This window comes from Solanum stenotomum, chromosome 9 (assembly GCF_019186545.1).
Source record: "Solanum stenotomum isolate F172 chromosome 9, ASM1918654v1, whole genome shotgun sequence".
Classification (NCBI taxonomy): Eukaryota; Viridiplantae; Streptophyta; class Magnoliopsida; order Solanales; family Solanaceae; genus Solanum; species Solanum stenotomum.
In genome coordinates, this window is record NC_064290.1 from 11,216,435 (window position 1) to 11,237,687 (window position 21,253).

At 35.3% G+C, this 21,253-nt stretch overlaps 2 protein-coding genes and 1 pseudogene across 3 annotated transcripts; 2 read left to right on the forward strand and 1 right to left on the reverse strand.

Annotated features, from left to right (window-relative positions):
• Nucleotides 1-1,305: 1,305 nt before the first annotated feature.
• Nucleotides 1,306-14,957, reverse strand: LOC125876016 (ribulose-1,5 bisphosphate carboxylase/oxygenase large subunit N-methyltransferase, chloroplastic). 2 transcript variants are annotated; one of them, XM_049557110.1, is made up of 12 exons: nt 14,532-14,955; nt 12,772-12,935; nt 12,566-12,649; nt 11,696-11,753; nt 11,068-11,121; nt 10,773-10,844; nt 10,603-10,683; nt 8,283-8,455; nt 7,953-8,055; nt 7,734-7,865; nt 1,921-2,043; nt 1,306-1,598 (listed from the first exon to the last, which is right to left on the reverse strand). In XM_049557110.1, exons 1-12 carry the CDS (start codon nt 14,913-14,915, stop codon nt 1,512-1,514), a joined length of 1,515 nt encoding a protein of 504 aa, XP_049413067.1. In that variant the 5' UTR covers nt 14,916-14,955; the 3' UTR covers nt 1,306-1,511. The 2 variants fall into 2 exon arrangements, with proteins under 2 accessions (XP_049413067.1, XP_049413068.1); XM_049557111.1 differs by lacking the exons at nt 1,306-1,598; nt 1,921-2,043 and adding an exon at nt 2,355-2,646 and having other exon boundaries at nt 7,673-7,865; nt 14,532-14,957.
• Nucleotides 8,462-9,556, forward strand: LOC125876017 (dirigent protein 10-like; annotated as a pseudogene).
• Nucleotides 14,958-17,548: 2,591 nt separating the features above from the next.
• On the forward strand, nt 17,549-21,155 carry LOC125876939 (uncharacterized). The gene is made up of 6 exons (XM_049558231.1): nt 17,549-17,964; nt 18,521-18,666; nt 18,983-19,151; nt 19,497-19,595; nt 20,424-20,506; nt 20,585-21,155. Exons 1-6 carry the CDS (start codon nt 17,581-17,583, stop codon nt 20,715-20,717), a joined length of 1,014 nt encoding a protein of 337 aa, XP_049414188.1. The 5' UTR covers nt 17,549-17,580; the 3' UTR covers nt 20,718-21,155.
• Nucleotides 21,156-21,253: the final 98 nt, after the last annotated feature.

A 21,253-nucleotide genomic window follows, 5' to 3' on the forward strand; every position in this document is an offset into this window, starting at 1 on the left:
TAATAGTACTTGGTCTATCTTTTATAAATTGAAAATGGACATTTTGTGAGTGATCAATTTATTAAGATGACAATTATTTACCTTCAAGTAAGAAAATAGCAAACATGACAACAAAATTGTTCTTCTCCTAGCTAGTTAGAAGGCCATAAAAAAATAATATTGTCCGACAATTATCTACCTTGATCCAATTACATAATAATTCAAGGGTATAATTGAAAAAGAATTTTTTTATAGAGTTTTAATCCAAACACAAGATGAGGTGAGAAGCAATGAACCAAACACTTGATAAAAAAATATACCTTGCAATCCTGCATTACTAATCATGTACTACTAATCACTATATTATTAATCCTATGTTACTAATCCATGCACTGCTTGCATAATTAATCTATGTACCAACCACCAAATAGTTCAACTTTCTGATTTCCCTAATTATTATCAAAGCCAAGTAAGCAAAGAAAATTTAAGCCAATCATTTTCTATGGATAAGAGGGAAATGAACACACAATTGAACCAAAAGGTAAAAAGATGAAAAATATAGACCTCAAGTATAATATGATCACTTCAGTAGAAAGTAGCAAGAAAAGGTATTGGGAAATTGTAAGTGTATTTATACATGTATGCGTATCCAACGAGTATAAAAGCAAGGTTTAATACAACATCAGTTTCTCAAACTTATTAGAATATTACATTTAGACATTTGAACTAAGCTCTATTTCAATTATATATCTCAACTCTAAATTCTAATAATTGGTTAAAATTTTGTAATATTTTTTGCGTGTGTTCTCCTTGGTCTATTAGATAGTTAAGTTCACTACATAAAATATGTTATGTTCTTAAGTTCACCACATAAATATGTTATGTTCTTTAATTATAGGGATAAGACACAAATATCCCCCTAGACTATGACCAGAGGCGTATCCAGGAGGGGGTCACCGGATTCACGTGAACCCATGCTCCCCTCCCGAAATTATATATAGTAGTGTTATATTTTTTAAAGATATATTTAAATATTAAATATAGATGTGTGACTTTAAATGAAATATTTCTAAAAATATAACACCATATAGTAGGCAACACTTCCATCTCAACACGTTAGAGATATGGAGAAATCATTGGTAGGGTGCAGAGCGCTTTCCCATAAATAGGCCTTACGCAACCGAACCTGGATTAGTCGGGCCAATAGATTAAGTGCAGGTAAAACTTCACAAATAGCCACTTTTAAACCCCTGTAACTGAAATATAGCCAATGTCATGGAACTTCACATATGAAATTTGAAACTCTTGACAAAGGTTATTATTCAGAGACACATGGCAACATCAAACCGGTCATAACAGTAAGCAAAAAGTTTGGAGATCACAAATAATCTTGAAACTAATTAAGCTGGAAGGTAGAATAGCAAATTATACACTGAGAGAAGAGAGTTCAGGAAACTCCAACTTGTGCTGTAGGATTGATCATTGAGACAGTGGCAAACTTTCTTGGAAACAATTTCAAAATCCAGGAAGAGTCATTTAAAAAGGTTCTTAAGTCCATCAAATAAATTCAGAGCCTTCAATTCTCCACTCCTTATGTCCCTCAATCTTCTCCTCAATATCTGGTATCATGTCACAAAAGCTCAGAATTAAGGTTACTGGTTAGAAAGATTGATTAATCACTTTGCAAGACTTTCATCTCCCTTTGTTCACTGCTTTCTTGAGTTTATAAAGGTTATATGATAGCATAAACAATAAATTGAATTACAGCAAGTTAGGATTTAGCAGAACACAAACATATGTCTATCCTCCTATGTTTCATTAAAAGATGGCGTCATGAGATCGTTAAGCTGTCGCAAATGAAGTAAAGACTGACAGTTCAATTAACTACATGTTTTGGAGAGTTATTGGAAATTTGGAATGTGAAAGAGAGTCTGTACTTACATATTGGCTACGATAGAGTATCCTTCGCTCACTTGTACACAGGTCAACTGCTAGCTGTTTCAGAAACACTCTTCTGTTTAGTTGCTTTGGATTTGTTACATCGAGATCCACTTCTCCACTTGCCTGTCACAAGAAGATTTGATAGTTTAAGCACCCAAGGGTGTGGCCTAGTGGTCAATGAAGTGAATTGAGAACCATGAGGTCTCGGGTTCAAATCTCGGCATAGACAAAAAGTACTAGGTGATTTCTTCCCATTTGTCCTAAGCCTTGGTGGACAAACTTATGGTACCTGTTGTTGGTGAAATGTGATAGGTATCCATGGAATTAGTCGAGGTGCATGAAAGTTGTCCCGGACACCATGGTTATCAAAAAAAAAGTCTGATAGTATATTAGCTTAGGTATATGCAAGGGAACAAATTTATACATGCAGTAGATGCAGACAAAAAAGGTACACTTCTCTATATAATCTCTACAACCCATGTCACGGTGATTAGTGGAAACATTCCTGTATACAAGCCATAAACAAAAATGTTGAGGATACACACAAGAATATGGTCCCCTACAGTGACACATTATATTCTATACAACAGGATTGCCTTAGCTGCACCAAAAGCTAACTAGAAACAAAAAGCTCCTCAAATATACAAAATCATTTTCAATCCCTTTAAAAGCTCTCTTGTTTCTTTTTCTCTAGGACCACATGATGGCTAAAGGAAGTGTAATACCCTACATTGAAGTAAGGTCATTTTTTTCTTTTGATTTTGTTTTAAAAAAAAAGGAGAGGCAGATTGTTGGTTTGTTTAAAAAAAAAAAAGAGAATAGTGGGCTAAAGGCCCAAAGCAGCGAAGGGCTGTAGCAAATTAACGAAAAAAAAAAAGAAGAAGAAAGAGAACAGGGAGTAGGGATTGGGAAATCAGCGTACAACAATAATAAAGGAAGAAAGCAATTTGAATAGATAGAGAAGAAAGAGAGGCAGTGCGAAGCAAGGGGGGTATATGCAGAAAGAAGAGAAGGATTCAACAGATTTAAACAGGTTGAGGTAAATCGTATTCCTTTGCACGTTCACCTTGATCCTTAACAGCCTTGCCACGATCCTTAGTAGCTTTGCCATGAGAAATTCTTAGTCTAGAAAATCTATTTCGGATGCTGAAGTTTTATTACCAGAGACAACGAGTTAGACAGTAAGTTGTAATTTGGGACAGAAGTAGATGAACAAGTTATGTAAATTGGCTGACGTTAGGAGATCGTGCATCAATGAAAATTACTTATGACCTAGGATAATTATAATTTAACAATTTGATGGACAAGAAGATCCAAAAATGGTTGAAAAATCTTTATCTTAGTTTATGAATTAGCCTTAACAAGGAGATTAACTCGCAATTGATATGAATGTGTTTATAGATTGACTAAAGGAATTCGTACGAATTACTAGAGTGATGAGCTTGGTATTTCGGCATGAGTACTATGAGTAGTAATCTTACCACAATTTGTATTTCACAAATTTCATGATTTTTACATGGTTTATAAAGTAAATGTTTTACCGACTGTTTTGAACTTGCATGTGGGACAAGTCTTTTAATGGATATGATACTGAAAAGGAGATGATCTTATTCTTAAGAGATATGATTACTGTTATTGAAAAGGTTTTACACTTATTTGAGAAATAGTATTTTGACAAGTGATTGTTAAACTTTGAAATGATATGATTTGATAAGATTTAAATGCTTTGTTCGATTTTGAAATGCTTCTACTGATTACAAGAAAAATGTAAATGGGAGTAGACCTTGATGAATCTCGTAGCTAACAACGGGATCGTTAGACCTAGTGCACCTTGTAGTTACGGATTACTGAGAAAGCCCTTGCTAGTGGGAAGGTAGAACTAGTATACTGTTACTGATATCCCTCGAGTAGGGATCTACTGATATGAATATTTAACTCCTTTATGAGGAGTTCACTGTTATTGGTTACTTCTTAAAGAGAAGGCCACATTGATTACATAATTCATCCTTGGAAACCTCCCAGCTATACAATTTGATATGAAAATGTTCTTTTTCCGAGTTTGCTATTATGTATTTCCATTGATTTTGCTTATATGAGGCACCTAAGATTGAATTTTGTTATTGTTTCATCATTATGACTATTACACTAGCATGTTTTCTGACTTGTCCCTCAGTAAAATGGTTGTGGTTAAGTATTATTACTCACTGAGCTAGCGTCTCACTCCTCGCTAATTGTTTTTAGAGAGAATTCAGGTGGTATTGAAGAGGATTTCATTAATTAGAAAGTGTGATTTGGTAGCAGCTGGTGAGCCTCGCATTGCTTCGTGTGGCAAGAGAACTAATGATTTGCTATGGTTTATTTAGTTTCTTTAAAAAAAAAAAAAAAACTCTTTGAGTCTCTCCATTTGTCATTCCTTTTATTTGAGTCATGATTAGCCCTTCGTATTGTAGTCAAGCGACTAGTTGGAACTTGTTTTTGTAATTTGGAGATGAATTGGGTTTATGGCGTGACAATTAGATCATTGAAGGATATTATGTTGTGGCTTATAGTTGCTATTGGTTGTGTTGTGAATTTCTGAGACAGGAAAAATTCAGGATAAGCCTAAAAACAAAGGAAACTTTGTCCAATTTTCTGTAGATTTATGATAAGGCTTGCTTTGGGATTCTTTCCCCTTAGTCCCTTGAACAACCCTACATATTAAGACGTTAACCTATTTTGAGATAGTTGACATTGTTAAAAAGATTAGAAACTTGTAACATGATGAGTGGACAATCAAACATTCACTCAAGAAGACCAAAACTAAGGAATTCTTTTATGGGAATTGTAGTAAAGAGTTGGAAATGGTGAATGCTCATGACATTGAGTAATACTTTTAATGGTTTCTACTCGTGTGGGGCAATCTTCTTTTGTTCGACATGTATACGATGCTGGTCAAGATAGAATCGAGGAAAAGAATTGCATAACTAACCAGATCATATTTATACGGTTTAATTGATATGTCATTGTGGGTGAATGAGTTATTTTCCTCTCAGAAGACTCTATATGAAGCTGTCTATGTTATGTAATGTTGTTTTCCTACCAAATAGTTCGAAGTTGATGAGGATAATGTACTAGGATTTGGAATCAAGCTCTGTAATGTACAAGGTTCAACTAAGTTGCTCATAGTTCAAAAGGATGAAAATCTTCTACACATAGAAGGATATTAAGAGTAAATAGTTCGGGACCAAATTTTCCTTAGAATCCCTCCATAAAAGGCATGAAGTAATTCAACGGAAAAAAAAAAGAAGAAGCTAAATCGAGCTCGAGATATGTAAGGCCATATAAGATTTCTGGACCGGGAGAGAGTAGCGTTGTATCAGTTGGAACTTCCCTCGAGATGTATTTTACTCGTCCAATGTTCTAGGTCTGCGAAGAAAATTTATCTTAGACTCCTCTCATGTATTTGAAGCACCGACTATACAAATTGATGAGAACTTAACATATGAAGAGGAACCAGTAACTATTGTTGACAAACAAATAAGAAAGTTAAGGTCAAGAGAAATTATGTCCATGAAAGCCTTATGGAGAAACCAGACCATTGAAGAAGCTACTTGGGAGTTGGAAAATGATATGCGAGTCAAGTAACCTCTCTTGTTTCGGCCTACAGGTACACACTTGTTTAAATTCGGGGACCGAATTTCTTAAGGTGAGGAGAATGTAATACCCTATAATTTAAGTTAAGGGCAAATAAGTCATTAGTTATTTTTTTAAAAGAAAAAGAAGATAGAGATTGGGCTAAAATCCCTAGGCAGCAACAACTGCTGTAATTTTCAGTGAAGAAAAAAAAAAGGAGAAACAAACGCTAGTTGCTGCGTTTTTGTTTCCAGCGAAGGACCACAAAAGAGAAGAAAGAACGGAAGGGTGAGGGAGAAGAAGGAGAAAGAGACTTATTTGAAGGTTTCGCTTCCAGGTTCGAGGTAAATCATTGTTGCTTTTCTTCTCCTACAGCCTCTCCAAGATTATTAGTTAGGTCATTCAAAGTAGGTGTTGAAATCTAATTACTAAAGGCTAATAATTGGGCAGCAAGGGTTGTACAGATGGATAAATCATACATATTTCTATCTATTTTATGAGTATCAAGATACATGATTGATCAATGGATTTGGGCATGAGAATACCTATAGATAGAAGTATATTTTATACTACTCCTACTGCCAGATATGCTCCCAGTAGCATTAGTTGGAATTACATTGTAATGCTGGGCTTGAGTTGTTGTTAATTGTAGTAATAGCCAAGAAAATTGTTTGAGCAACCGCAAGATATGAGTACTTAGAGCTTTTAACTTGTTGCTGCTGAAATTGAAGGAATATATGGTTATGGAATAAGATACTTTGACACATTGAGAATCAAACCTGAAACTTGAGGGTTGGGTATTTTAAATAGTTATAGAATTAGCTTAAACATAGAATCTAACTGGAAATTGATATGAATAATTATTATAGATTGACCAAAGGGATTCATACGGATTACTCGAGTTACGAGCTTGGTATTTCAGCACCAGTACTGTGAGTAGTAATCTTACCACAATTTGTATTTCACAAATTTCATGATTTTTACATGGTTTATGAAGTTAATGTGTTACTGACTGTTTTGAACTTGCATGTGGGACATGTCTTTTACTGGATATGATACTAAAAATATTATTTGAGATGATTTCATTCTTACAAGATATGATTACTGTTATTGAAAAGGTTTTACACTTATTTGAGAAATAGTATTTTGATAGGTGATTGTTAAACTTTGAAAGGATATATGATTTGATAAGATTTAAATGGTCTGTTCGATTTTGAAATGCTTCTACTGAATCACAAGAAAAATATAAATGGGAGTAGACCTTGATGAATCCCGTAGCTAACGACGGGTACGTTAGACCTGGTGCACCTTGTAGTTACTGATTACTGATAAAGCCCTTGCTAGTGGGAAGGTAGAACTAGTATACTGTTATTGGTTACTTCTTAAAGAGAAGGCCACACTGATTACATGATTCATCTTTGGAAACCTCCCAGCTATAAGATTTGATATAAAATGTTTTTCTGAGTTTACTATTAAGTATTTACATTGATTTTGCTTATATGAGGCAAATAAGATTGAATATTGTTACTGTTTCTGAAAAGACATTATTATATGATTTGATTATTACACTAGCATGTTTTCTGACTTGTCCCTCATTACAAAATGGTTGTGGTTAAGTGTTATTACTCACTGAGCTAGCGTCTCACTCCTCGCTAATTATTTTTTTAGCGAGAACTCAGGTGGTATTAAAGAGGATTTCATTAACTAGAAAGTGTGATTTGGTAGCATCTGATGAGCCTCGCATTGCTTCGCGTGGCAAGAGAACTATTGATTTGCTATGGTTTATTTAGTTTCTTTAAAAACTCTTAAGAGTCGCTCCATTTGTCATTCCTTTTATTTGAGTCATGATTAGCCCTTCGTATTGCAGTCAAGTGACTAGTTGGAACTTGTTTTTTGTAATTTGGAGATGAATTTGGTTTATGGCGTGACAATTAGATCATTGAAGGATATTATGTTGTGGCTTTTAGTTGCTATTGGCTGTGTTGTGAATTTCTGAGATAGGAAAAATTCAGGATAGGCCTAAAAACAAAGGAAACTCTGCCCGATTTTCTGTAGATTTATGTTAAGGCTTGCTTTGGGATTCTTTCCCCTTAGCGCCGGTCACGGACCTAATTCGGGTCGTGACAGGAAGCAACATCACATGCCGGTATCCATGTTGGTGTGATTATAGGACAGTAGTACTGAAAGAAGTAATTTACTACCTGAAGGAATTTGGAATACTTTGAAATGCTAGATTCACAACTATCGAGAATAAATTGCAATGCATCTTCTTCTATTTCTGGATACTTGATATCTTTCTTTGATGTTGCCTTATTTGATGCAGCAGCAGCCATCTGTAATAGACTTGGTTTTAGGCTTTCTTTCCCAATTAAAGAATGTATTTCAAGTTTCCTAACTTGCAAAGTTGAGATTTATCGCACCTCTTCAAACTGTCTGCTCATGCTAGGTGGACTGACCACTAGATAAGCAAAAGCCATCAACTCCAGTGGCCAACCAGTAACTTGTACTGGAAAACATTCCGATCTGTTCAAGGTCAACGAGAATTTGCAAGTTAGTGTTTTTAAACATAAACAACAAAGACATCAAAATCTATGAACATCATTGTTTCTTTCTTTTTTACTTATGACAAGAAAACCATAGCGAGAAGGTTTCTACATTTTTTCAGAAATGACTCAAATTAGAGAAATAATATATCCACAAGTATCTATTTCACTGTCACGTGGACCACCCCATCTAACCAAAGTACTCACGCTGATAATCCATGCTTCTTTAGAGCTTCCACCTTCTCTTTGTAACATTTGTCAGATTTCTTAAGTGCCAATGACACCTCAACTGAGTCGCTTGGATTGGTCCCTTCTTTAGGAACAAATCCATATGAAAGCAAAAGTTCTCCATTAGATTTCCTTCCATATGATATAAAAACCTGTACAATCAAAGCATAAAGGTTATGTATGCAAGGCATTCTCTAGCATGATTATCCTAAACATCAAGTGGTTCTATGAGGATCTTTCATCAATTACATTATAAAGATAAAATTTTATGTTGCATACTGGCGGGGTAAAAATAAATAAGGGTGTAATACCCCAAAACAACGGTAACAACAACAACATCATTGGTGGAGGTAACAGATACCCTGCCCTAAACACGGCTCAATTAGGATCAGGAGTAACTTTCCAAAAACTCATGTTCGGTACAATGACAGTATTCGACGACGAATTAACAGAAGGTCATGAACTCAACTCAGGCGTAGTTGGAAAATCTCAAGGATTTCACATTTCTAGTTCAGAAGATGGAACTAGCCAGAACTATGGCATTTACAGTAATGTTTCATAGTGGAAGTCATAGTGATAGTTTGAGCTTCTTTGGGGTTCACAAAGTTGAGAGTTTTTCAATCACATCTTACTATTATGGGTGGTACTGGAAAGCATGTAAATGCTAAGGGATTTGCTACTGTCAAGACTTCTCCAGCTGCAAATCAACAAACAGATGGTGTGGAGACTCAGTTACATTTTACTGTTTATCTTGCTTATTAATTTGTCATTTGTTTGTTGTAATAGTAATTTATTGCTTTTGTATTATTTGTATGAGATGTTTTATCAGCAATGAGATTTAGCAAGCTTGTACTTGTGATTGCATCAGCAGAGCTAGTGTTTATGTTATGTTTCGGTCAAAAATCAATAATTATGTTGGTCATTGCGTCATCATGTTTTACAAATTCTTCATGTTCAGTTATCATGTTTATCATGCATTATCTTACATACTCAGTACAGACCCATTCACAGACTGTGATGGGATCCGTAGACTAGAGCTCAAGATTGGAAAATTTCTAAGAATGGTTCACGGACCATTCTACGGACCATAGAAGTTATCACGGGTTGTAGATTGATTTGTATAACAAGACGTCAAAACCCCAGAATTCCCTATCTTTACGAGTAGTTGTACGGGCCTCGTATAGAGTTCTGCGGACCGGAGAAGAGTCCGTGGAGTTGACCCTCATAACTCAGAATTTCCTTTCCATTTACGAGCACTGATATACGGACCATGGAAGGCATCCATAGATGGCCTCTCGTCAGTTTTAAATCATGGTTATTTCGGTCTTTTTCCACTCTTTTAATTTCTATACTATGTTGTTTTGACCTATTCTAAGTGGGATTAAGCGATTCCTAGTGACCCTAGCCTCCCATTCTCTCCTAACTCTCCCAAATCAAAGTTTCTTATCTCTCAAGTTTTCTCCCAAAGTAAGAACCAGGTTCCAAGCTTCAAGTCCCCACTGAAGGAATCAAGCCAAAGTTTCAAGTCTAGGGTATGTGGGATTTCATCAATGGGTATCCCTTCACCCATTGAGTCCCAAGAGAACCCCAATTTCTCAAGTTTATGATTCCTACAAGTTAGAAATTTCTATAATCAGTTTTTCTTCATGATCAGTCCCTGACCACATACCTTCTGCCTATATTGTTTGACAATATAGGTTCTGACGCTCAGTATCCAGCTCGCGGTTAGTACTATCTCTAGTCAGCCGTATTGGTGAGTCCTCATCTCTCTGAGGACAACACTTACATTTTCATTCAGTCATTACTTTAAGTTTCAGATATTTGGAGTTAGCTATGGGCTTGTCCTAGCAACTCACAGTAGTAGAGGACTAGAGGCTTTCAGACAGATAGTTTAGACTTCCACTTATATGTACTCAAATATTTTGTCTATTGAATTGTTAGACTATTTCAGTTAGCTTCCGCATTCAGTTATCCTCTATCGTGGATTTATGTTATTCTTAGTGTCATGCCATGAGGTTAGCTTGGGGTCACTTGTGGCTCTAAGCACCGTGCTGCATCTAGGGGGTAGTCTCGGGGCGTGACAAAGGGTGTGCTAAAAAGATTTCTGTTCAGCTAGGTTAATCAGAATATTGTTAGTCTATGGTCCTCTCTAAGACACAGGGCAGTAATTTTCTAATTTGAGATCACTATTGACTTTTTTTTGAGAAAGATCACTATTGACTTTTAAGGATGGGGAATAGTAATTTTGGGAAAACGTAAATTTAGCTAATCATTTTTGAAAAATCAGAATAATGTGTACCTGCTCACCTGGCAGATATGCCCTGTCTGTTGTAAAGACGATTCCTTGCGATGATTTATCATAGTCAAGAAATGTTCCCACCTTGAACAATTAAAATATCTGAAGAAATCAGAAACAGTTGTGTCAAATATGTCAAGTACAGACATTTTCAGAAAAGTGTTATTCACAACCTCACAATTATGATTCAACATATCTGCCCAAGGAACCAACGCAACTCTTCCATCCATAGAGGGTAACCTGACCTGTGGTTAACACACAAAGAAATTTAGGCAACACTGCATAGTTTCTCATGAAGTAGATCTTCTGCATCGAGCACAAGAGTGATGACACAATCTCTTTTTCTTTTTTAGTATACCATTTCTCAAAAGACACCCCATCATGGTTTCTGCACTCAATTCTACAAGTTTTTTCTGTGATGCCTAAACATGAATAACAGCACAAATCACTGCCGTGTATGTAACTCACCAAACGTGAGAAGAGAATTCCAAATGACCAGTTGAAAGTCTCTATGTTGAATATCTGCATTAACATGCAGCAGATTTTTTTAATAAATATTATGACACTGAATAAAACAAAAAATAGCAATAGGCAGTGTAAAGTCTCCACTCTCTACTTAATTGTATAACAATAATGCATCTCTCAACTTCTCCAGACAACCAAAGTACTTGCAGGACATACATTCTTTCCACAACACGTCCAATCAGTTCTAGAAAGTGCTGATCTCGGTGAATATAAGAAGCAGTCTGATGATCTATATTGTGCAGAATTCATTTATAAACCTCTTATTTCAGGATGGAAGTATGTAGATGGTCTACTGTGAAACAAGCAATCAGTTGAAACGAAGCTTGGCCATTTGATTGCTCCACTTGGTCCAAGAATATGGTTCTTGATACAGAATCAAATCAACATTACCACAGGACTGTGTAGTCTTCCAATTTGAAGCCAAAAGTAGATTATATAAAATAAACTCCAGGAACTTTGAAAACTTATCACTTTACATAGACAATTGTTTACCCCCAAGAAACAAAAAAATATGACAAACAGATAAATTCTATCCGGCCTCAAATATTAGCTGGCCAATATATTTATGTACCTCTTCAGGAAATAAATCAGGATGCTTGGAAAATATTCTGAGCCTTAAGTCATCGTACCTGCATCAAAGATCATGAAACAAATAATAGTTAGCAAGACAACGTTGAAAAGTAAATGAACACAACTTCTCTCGATGAAAATAAATGAACTATACAACCTTACTTTTCTTCAGTTTTTGACAAGTTCAGCTGTAATCCTTGTGATATCCGACTAATCATGTTTAACATTCAATTATTTTGGATGTTCACTTTTGGTCCCCTAGCAACAGATTCTTGCAAATCCAATGAACAAATTTACTATTATACAATGTGACTGTAGCACCATATGCTAAATGTGTGGTATTTTTGGTACTTTTTCTTTGTGTCATGAAGATTGTAGTTTATTTGACATGTTGTTCATTCTTCTGATCTCAATTGATTATCTTCCTCGTCATTAAGACAGCCCACCCTTACTGAAGCATGCAATGGCTAGATACTAAATAGTCAAGTCCATGTGATTTTGCAGGAATGTGTTAGTGGAGAGACCAATGAGACATTACAAATAATCAGGGTAAAGTGTTCCTAATCAGGTGTCTGTCACGCAGGGGTGGAGCCAAGTAGGGGATGAACCCCCTTCAGCGGACATTGTTAAAATTATGTTTATACATTGTTAAAAAAAAAAAATATAGTAGATGTTAAATCTCCTTTGGCTTCTTCGCGTGTTTATTCTTAATATTTTGAACCTCCTTAGTGAAAAAATCTTGTCTCCGCTATCAGTGTTGCAAGAACCGAAGCTAATAATAGAGTGACCCAAAGCATTTTTTCCCAAAAACAAGTAGGCTTAAAACTAGCTCAAATTATAACATCTGAGAAATTGACTAAAGAAGCCTTACGTTCCAATGACGTTATTTATCCTTTCAACCGCCCGTTGTCTTATTTGTGATGCTTCCAAGTACCTATCTAGCTCTGATTGAGTCCTGAAAAGACATGGAGAAGCTGTAGGGGGACTTATTGAGCATGTACCATTAACGTAGTAAAGGAAGAACTCTCAAGTCTTGACAAGTATTGGAGGACATCAAAAACAGTGGAAAAGGCTTACCAGTATAAGAGAGAGTAAGGCTGCCTAGGCAAGGCAGATATGTAGTTGCTCCATCTTGAAGACTTCCTGAGGCTTGCCTCACTTATTAAATATGTAGCAATAAAAGGCCAATCTGGTACATTGTATTGTTTTAAAACATCACCAGCATCTGAATTGCTCCATTTCTGGCATCTCCAGCACATATCAAGACAAAGAAAAAATCTTCGGTTAGTACCAAAATCCGTATTTTTTATATTTTGTTTTAATCAAGACCAAAATCCATATTAGATAACAAAACTAAGAATCAAGATATGTCCCTCCCATCTGATTCGATTGATTAGGAAGCTAATTATTGATCCAACCTGGAGGGCTCGTGTCTTCTCTCAAAAACTGACACTGTTTCCCTTTGTTCATTTTTCCTCTTTAGTGAACCAACTAACCACAACTAAAAAAGGAGAAACAAAACACCTCATCTTGCAGTTACTTATGTTACTATAGAACCTACAGTTGCACATGTATAGCCTTAGTATATAAACCAGCAACTCTAAAAGATTTTAATATAACTATTTCTTCCATTACCTCTAGTTATATGACTATACAAGTAACAGTTAAGTTCCATTTGTAACCACTTTGTCTCTGAGCTGCACTAATAACTAGTATATGTCTAAGCATACAAACAAGGTAAAATAATTCAGTCCTATGTTAAGGATAAGAAGTATCTGTTGTAGAAAGGAATTCAACTTTATTTGTTAAGAGATGCAATTTGGATGTGTGGCTAGTATAACCTTTTGGAAGACAGAAAATTTGGAGTAAATGATAGATCCCATCTAGTTATTGAACTCCTTCTAGCTGGAGAGGGCTATAGTGTGTGCGCTGGCACGTGTACACATGCATGTATGTATATGTGATGTCGGTATCTTGTGCACATGCATAAGTCGATATATGTTGTAGCTGGGATGTGAACATGTTCTCAAGGTTTTTATATTACGCAACATACCACACAACCATCTCCTACAAGATAGGGGCTATAAACTATATAATCCAGAGTTTCACAATTGAGGCAACAATCAGTGGAAACATTGGCGTATTAGCAAATGACGACCGTGGAAATCAAGGTTTACACTTTATTTCCCCTTCCTAACAGTCCAACTAAGATACCTAGCATGAGATACATCAATATGTCAAGAAGTTAGGTTGAAGCATATCAACGTCCTGTTTCTAGACTAATTGGCCTTCACCTATACAGCTTCTATAGCAGGCAGGTAATGAAATTTAATTTCATGTGCATGTTTGTTCCTCATCCTTTCGTATTACCCATAGAGTACTTCATCTGTCGAAGCAAATTACATTTTAAGCCTGTAAACATGCTCCTTTTGTTGCTCACTGAAACTAGTCAATAAAGAGGATCATTTCAATTGTTAGATTGTTGCATTTCACTTTACATGCTCAAGGTTTTCACCTCAGTTGGTTACTCAGGCTTCTAGACCGTAATTAGGCTGTGATAAGCAGCACCAAAATTAGTCAAATTCCCTCCTTAAATTTCTCCCTGAACTTACAATTTGGAATATCAATTATACAGTCATTTCAAATACACCAAACCAAACAGCACAACTATGTGAGCATAATTAATTCCAGCAAACAGCATAACTTTGTGAGCATATCAATTCCAGCATAACTAATCTGTACAATACTACTACACTTTATTCTATACTGTTCTTATACACCCTAACAAATTGATAAATTGCCAAATCAGCAGCGATGACAAGTGATGATAAAATTACCGAATCAGCAGTGATGACAAGTGAAGGAGGAACAAAAAGCAGCTTTTCCCCTTTCCTAATATTGTTGTTAGCTACGAGTCCTCTTTCTCCAACATCCACTCTTTGTAAGTCCATCTTTTGAGAAGGAAGCCCTGATTCCGACAACCATTTCTGCAAATTCGACGCATTTTCTAGAGAATCAGTCTCGCAACCCCATGGAATGTTCTGGGTCTTTGTGGATTTGGTTGTTTCAGTTGTAGAAATTGATGAACAACGGATACTGATGTTGAGTTTGTTTCTTCTATACAATTTGTAGGAACTAAAATGGGAATTAGTGATTCCGTCTAGTTTATGGGAGAAAGGAGGAAGAAGAACTGATTGGAGAATTCTAGAAACTTCCGCCATTGATAGAGAAGTAGAAGAAGAGTATTGAGTTGAGTGGAGCTCTTTCTTTTGCCTTATCTACATCATCCGTTATTTTGACTGTTATGAATTTATTTGAATTTCTTATTAAATTATAATAAATTAATATTAATTTTAAAAAGAAGAACTTTCGCATATAGCTACTCAAAATAGCCTAATTGTCCTTCGGAATGGCTCAATTGGTTTGGAGGGTGATTATTCATACGGATGACCCTGGATCGATTCCCCCTCAATGCCTTATGAGTCGAGCTTGTCGCATAGGGTTTGCCTAGTGCGGTTTACATCCCCTGTGTGGTTTGCAGGCTATTACACAGTGGAGGGTTTACCCAATGCACACAAAGTGCTCACCCGAAGGGTAGATGTTGTGGCAGCTGCGGGTTATCCTGGGGTTCCAAAAAAAATAAAAATAGCCTAATTACATACCATAACTATAGTTTGTTAATTACGATTCATAGCTACATGTTATAGGGAGAAGTGTGGCGAGCGAAAGAGTGCAGAGGTAAATTGTATGTGTATATTAGTTACATAATTGTATATTATACATAGGGGCGGATCTATTAAGGGGTGTAGAGGTGCCACACCACCCACGAACTTCGACAGAAACTCTATGTATACATAGGTATATATATATATAATATTTATATAAATATATAGTGTGCCACCCAATGAACAAAACTAGTCTGTGATGCCACGGTAGAAGGGCAACTTAATAAGGTTGATGTTGCGGGTTCGAATTCCATTGACATCAATTAATTTTGGAAAATTGTTGCACACATTCTTTTAAGAAGAAAAAAAAAAGGCTATAGGCGTGGGAAATTGCTGCAGCTGGCACGTTATTTTTATTTTTATTTTTATTTTTATTTGGCTAAAAAATGTCCTTGCAGTCAATATTTTGGTCCAGAAATGTCCATATAGTTACTAAATGGGTCAAAAATGTCCTTTTTCGAATAATATATTATTTTTTATTTTTAAACACATTTTCTTCTTAATTAAATTATTATAAAAGAACCATGCTCTTGTTTTCTTTAAAATCACTTTAAAAAATAAAAATGTAGGAAATATATTTTTTCTTCTTAATCTCATCTTATCAATTAAAATAGAATACTTTATGTACCTTTTCGACAGATAATATATGTCATATATATAAGATCATATTACATGCATCATTATTTATATTTATATAATGATAAAGTATAATTATAATAAAATAAGAAATAATTTCATTTTTTATTTTTTTGCTGAATTTAAGTAAGATAAACATTTACTAATTTAAAAAATATATTATTCGAAATGGAATGTGTTAAAAAAAAAATAAATAATATATTTATTTGAAAAAATAGCATATTTTACCCAAAATAACCATAAGGGTATTTTTGGACCAAAGTATTGACGGGAAAGACATTTTTAGACCAAACTACAAATGGAGGGCATTTTTTTTTATAATTGTTAATTTAATCGATAAGTCTATTTGGCACCCACAGACTCTATATCCTGGATCCGCCTCTGATTATACATATGTATTGATTGGGAAAAGGAGGAGAGAGGCGAGCGGGATTGGGAGAGGGATGAGAGAGGCGAGCAAGAGAAGACAATAATTTGTATAATTCGCATCTTGTTTGTATAATTCACAGGTACGTTTGTATAATTCACGTGTTTTTGTATAATTGGGTAATATAAAGTCTGAAATTATACAAATATAATAAAACTCGAAATAACGAATTGATACAAACATAAACGTATGAACTTTAAACAATTATACAAATTACATTATATAAATTATATTATACAAAATCCAAAAACTACACGTTTATACAAACTTTAAAAGTTATACACAAAAAGATTGAATGTATATGATGACAAAACTGAAAAACCAAAGGACATCATCGTCATATACAAATACAAATCAAACAAACAATTGTTAGCTGCGAATTATACAAATGTGGCGAATTATACATATATAAAAGTGGTTAATTATACAATCTCGAAGTCAGCCCACGTAATTAATGTATAATGTTAGTCGCGAGTGGTAATTATAGCAAACTATAACTATGATGAGTAATTAAATAGTAAGAGTTTGCTTAACCGTGTAATTTTTTCTATTTTTTATGTGCTTATTTAAATGGAAAAATATATTTGTTTAAAATATTTGCGAGGTTTATAGTAATTGAATTAACCCAAGTTAATTATAAAAATATGTGAGGTACGTTTTCCACCCGGTGTTCGATATCCACATATAAAATTATGTGAGGTACGATTTCTCTCTCGGTGTCCGATATCCACATTGGAGCCCGACTAAATTTGAATTCGTGCCGAGAAGTCCTATATGCTCCCTAACAAACGCGATTCCGTACCCGAGAGGGCTCGAACCCAAAACCCTCTTGATTAAGGATGAAAGAATGTTTATCACTCCACCATAATTCTTATTGGTCAAACTAAACATACCAAAACAGTAAGTTGGTCGTAATGAATGTAAAAGATAATAGAATTTTATTGCTCGCATAAAATTCGATGCGTACAAATTATATACCCGCTAAACGACGTCGTTTGTGAGATGAGATATTGTCAGTTAAGTAGTATTGCTGGATGGAGAAAAAAGAAAAAAAAAGTAGTATTGCTGGATTGCCACATTTTCCTTAAGACTCTCAACATGATAGCTAATTCCAGCCTCATCTCTTCAAACTTCTCTACTTTACTATTTCTTAGAAATCATAAACTTGCCACTAGAATTTCATTCCCAAACAGTGATAAAATCAAGAATCCACCCAAGACTCAATTTTTCAACAATTCAATCTCAGGATATGGGGTAAAGGGTCGTCTTTATGTATGTCATAGTTCATTAAATCTTCAAAATCAACAAGACCCATCTATGGAAAAAGATGTAGATGGTTCTACAAAGGAGAATGAGCTTGGTGGTGGAAGTAATAATGGAGGAAATGGAGACCAATGGGATAGGACGACGTCGTTCGTACTGTTTGGCTTGTGGTCTGGACTCATGTACTATGTTTTCTTCCTTGCTCCTAACCAGATCCCGGTATCATATCATATTCTCTTTTTATGGTTTCTTCCAGCTTAAAGTCACGTTCTTTAGTTTTTGGGCATTGTCTAGTTCCATTTTCAGTATTGTTATTTTTACTCTGGTACTATCTTAGCTTACTCTTTGATTTTACTATTACCTGTTGTTTGATTTGCTTCAGTTATCATATCTGTTCTCTTTTAGCCACTATGTTGGCTTTACATCGTTGTTTTTTCTATGTTTTACTTGAGCTGAGGGTCTATCGGAACTGTCATCTCTACTTTCACAAGGTAGGGGTAAAGCTGTGAACACACCATCCTCCCCAGACCTCATTTTTGGGATTATACTGAATGTGTTAATTGTTGTTGTTAATGGTTTGTGGTTCAAAGCGTTTAAGAGGCATTGCAAGCAAATAGTTCTTGAGTGTGCTAACAAGTGATTGAAATAACAAATTATGACAAAACGCTTGTCAATAAGTGCGCCTTTAAGAACATGATGCTTATTTGCTTCTCTCTTTGAAACTCTCCACTTCGTATTGTGTTTTTTCTTAGTCCTTTTAACCTTATGATTGCAGTTGACAGACATGTATTTCTTAAAAAAGCTCCTTAATTTGAAAGGAGATGATGGCTTCCAGATGAATGAAGTGCTAGTGGGACTTTGGTATATCATGGGTTTGTGGCCATTAGTTTACAGTATGCTACTCCTTCCTACCGCTAGAAGGTAACTTCTTGGGGACCTTGCTTCAGGTCATTTTTCTGGCTTGTCATCAATACTAAGCCACAGAAAAAGGATATGAGCAGTCACTTCTCTCCTCCTCATCGTCTCCGAGGAGACTAAAGATCTAGAACAGTTGTACAGTTCTTGATTTTTCTAGTTTGGCTCTTTTTATAATTTGACATTAAGTTGCTTGGAATGATCAAGTGCTTATGTGCAATTCAAACATTCTAGAATAATACCACATTCAAAATTGTCCAAATTTTCTTGTTTGAACTGACAAAAGATTCAGTTATCTGATATTGAACCTTTGTTTCTGCAGTTCCAAAGGCAGTATTCCTGTTTGGCCTTTTCTTGTACTTTCATGCTTTGGTGGTGCATATGTTCTCATTCCTTATTTTGCTCTCTGGAAACCACCACCTCCACCTGTTGAAGAAACTGAGCTTCAAAGGTTGCCTTTGAATTTGCTTGAATCTAAGCTAACAGCAGGGGTAAGGGATTCTTTCATTTGACAACTACGTAGCTACTCTATCCTTATAAATGGGATGGAGGGGTGTGTCTGAAATAGAGTAAGAATATCCAACCCTCAATGTGTCTCATGTCAAAGAATATGGGACTTAAATTTTGTTATATATAAGAATGTTAAAAATCTTCTTACAACCAAATCACATCGGAAGTAAGCACAAAAGGCAAGTGAAATCTGGCAGCCTAAATGGTACTGTATTGTATGCTTTGTAGTCAAGAGCAGAAGATTACGAACTTCAGAAAATGGATCTGAAGTGTTTTAAAATTGATGGTTGACGTATTTTTCTCTCTCCTAACTAATGATACTTCAGATCACAATGGCTGCAGGGCTAGGGATAATATTTTATGCAGGTTTATCAAGTGGAGATGTCTGGAAGGAATTTTACCAATACTTTAGAGAAAGCAGATTCGTAAGTTTCTCCTTTAATGTGTATGTTCATATGATGCAACATTCTTTATCATGTTACTATAGATTTAGTAGTTGTATCGATGTGGTATTGTTGATCTTTGGAGGAATGATCAGATTATTGTGCTACCCTCAGTTTCCTGCATAAACTGGTAAAGCTTGTGACATTCAAAAGAGCAATCAATTAACTGGTCCAGAAGGCAGTTATCACACACTAAGAGAATTGCTTCAACATTTCACCAGATGTGAAAGAAATTAGTTCAGTAAAATGTTCAACTTATACTAGAGTTCTGCTTGTTGATTTAAAATCTAAAGTTACTATTTTTTTCACTCAATTTTCCTTTTCTGTGGGGATGAGGAGTGGTTGGAGAGATTGATTATAGTTCTAAAAATATATATCTCCCACAATTTAACAAAGGAAGTTGAATTTGGAGTCAATAGATCTGCATCACTCAGAAGGTGGATGGATGTTTTAGTGAGGCTTTCCCTCGTTCTCTGTCAATTAGGTTGGTGATTCTTGTCAAGTTTTTCATTGGAACAAAAGCAAAGATAATTGGAATGGGTAAGGATACCGTTGCAGGCAGTTAACACTGGTCACTCATAGGGAGCCATTCATGCATTGGGGTGTCGATTGCTCCTTTAAGCTACTCGTGACCCATTTATCACTAGCTTAGCCCCTATGTTAATCCTCATCTGGCTAAAAGTTGATTCGAGAATCTAACTAGCCCCTACTATGGCAAAAACATTTATCAGAATTTAGAACTGTTTGTGTCAGTTGTGCATACCTTGTATGAGACCTATGTAAACCTGACATTACTTGATTTATCTGCAGATCCATGCGATGTCGATTGATTTCAGTTTACTATCAGCATTTGCACCCTTCTGGATTTACAATGATATGACTGCTCGAAAGTGGTAAGCTCATGCTCATAGAAATGTAATTCCCACCCTATGCAAAAAGAATTGATGAATAACACAGTTATATCTCACAAGGTATGACAAAGGATCTTGGCTTCTTCCGCTGTCGGTGATCCCTTTTTTGGGTCCAGCACTATACCTTCTCCTACGCCCATCTATTCCAACAGTACCAGCCTTATCAAGCCCAACTTCGACTGAAGAAAAATGATGCAAATCTCTTACCCCAGGATTTAATAGCATGGTACATTGAGCAAAAATAACCGACAGGTGAAAACTCTGATGTCTGTAATATACATTTTCAGAGCACAAGCAACAAAGAATTGTTTTTCGGGTTATCAGCTGCTCTGTAGAGCATAGTTCAGCAGTTGAAATGAAGACCATTTATGCTGGAAATTACAAACTTGATGCTCGTCTTTTCTTCTTAATTCTTTTTTACTGCCATTGCTTTATGTTGACTTTCACACCATGTATTCTTCTGATTATAATTTCCAATTTCAAGTATACTATAGTTTCATCTATAGTTAAACAACTTTCACAACACCCTCATAATGGGTAAGTGTAATAACTAGAGATTCTTTCATACATCTTTATGTATACTCCATTTTGGTGATTTGTGTATTAGTAGTTATTATTGGTACTTTAGCTTTCTCATTTATCAGAATACCCTCACGTTATATAATATTGTTCCAAATAGGGGACAGTTTTGTTTGGAAAGTGTTTTAGCCGTTCCTTGTATGATTATGA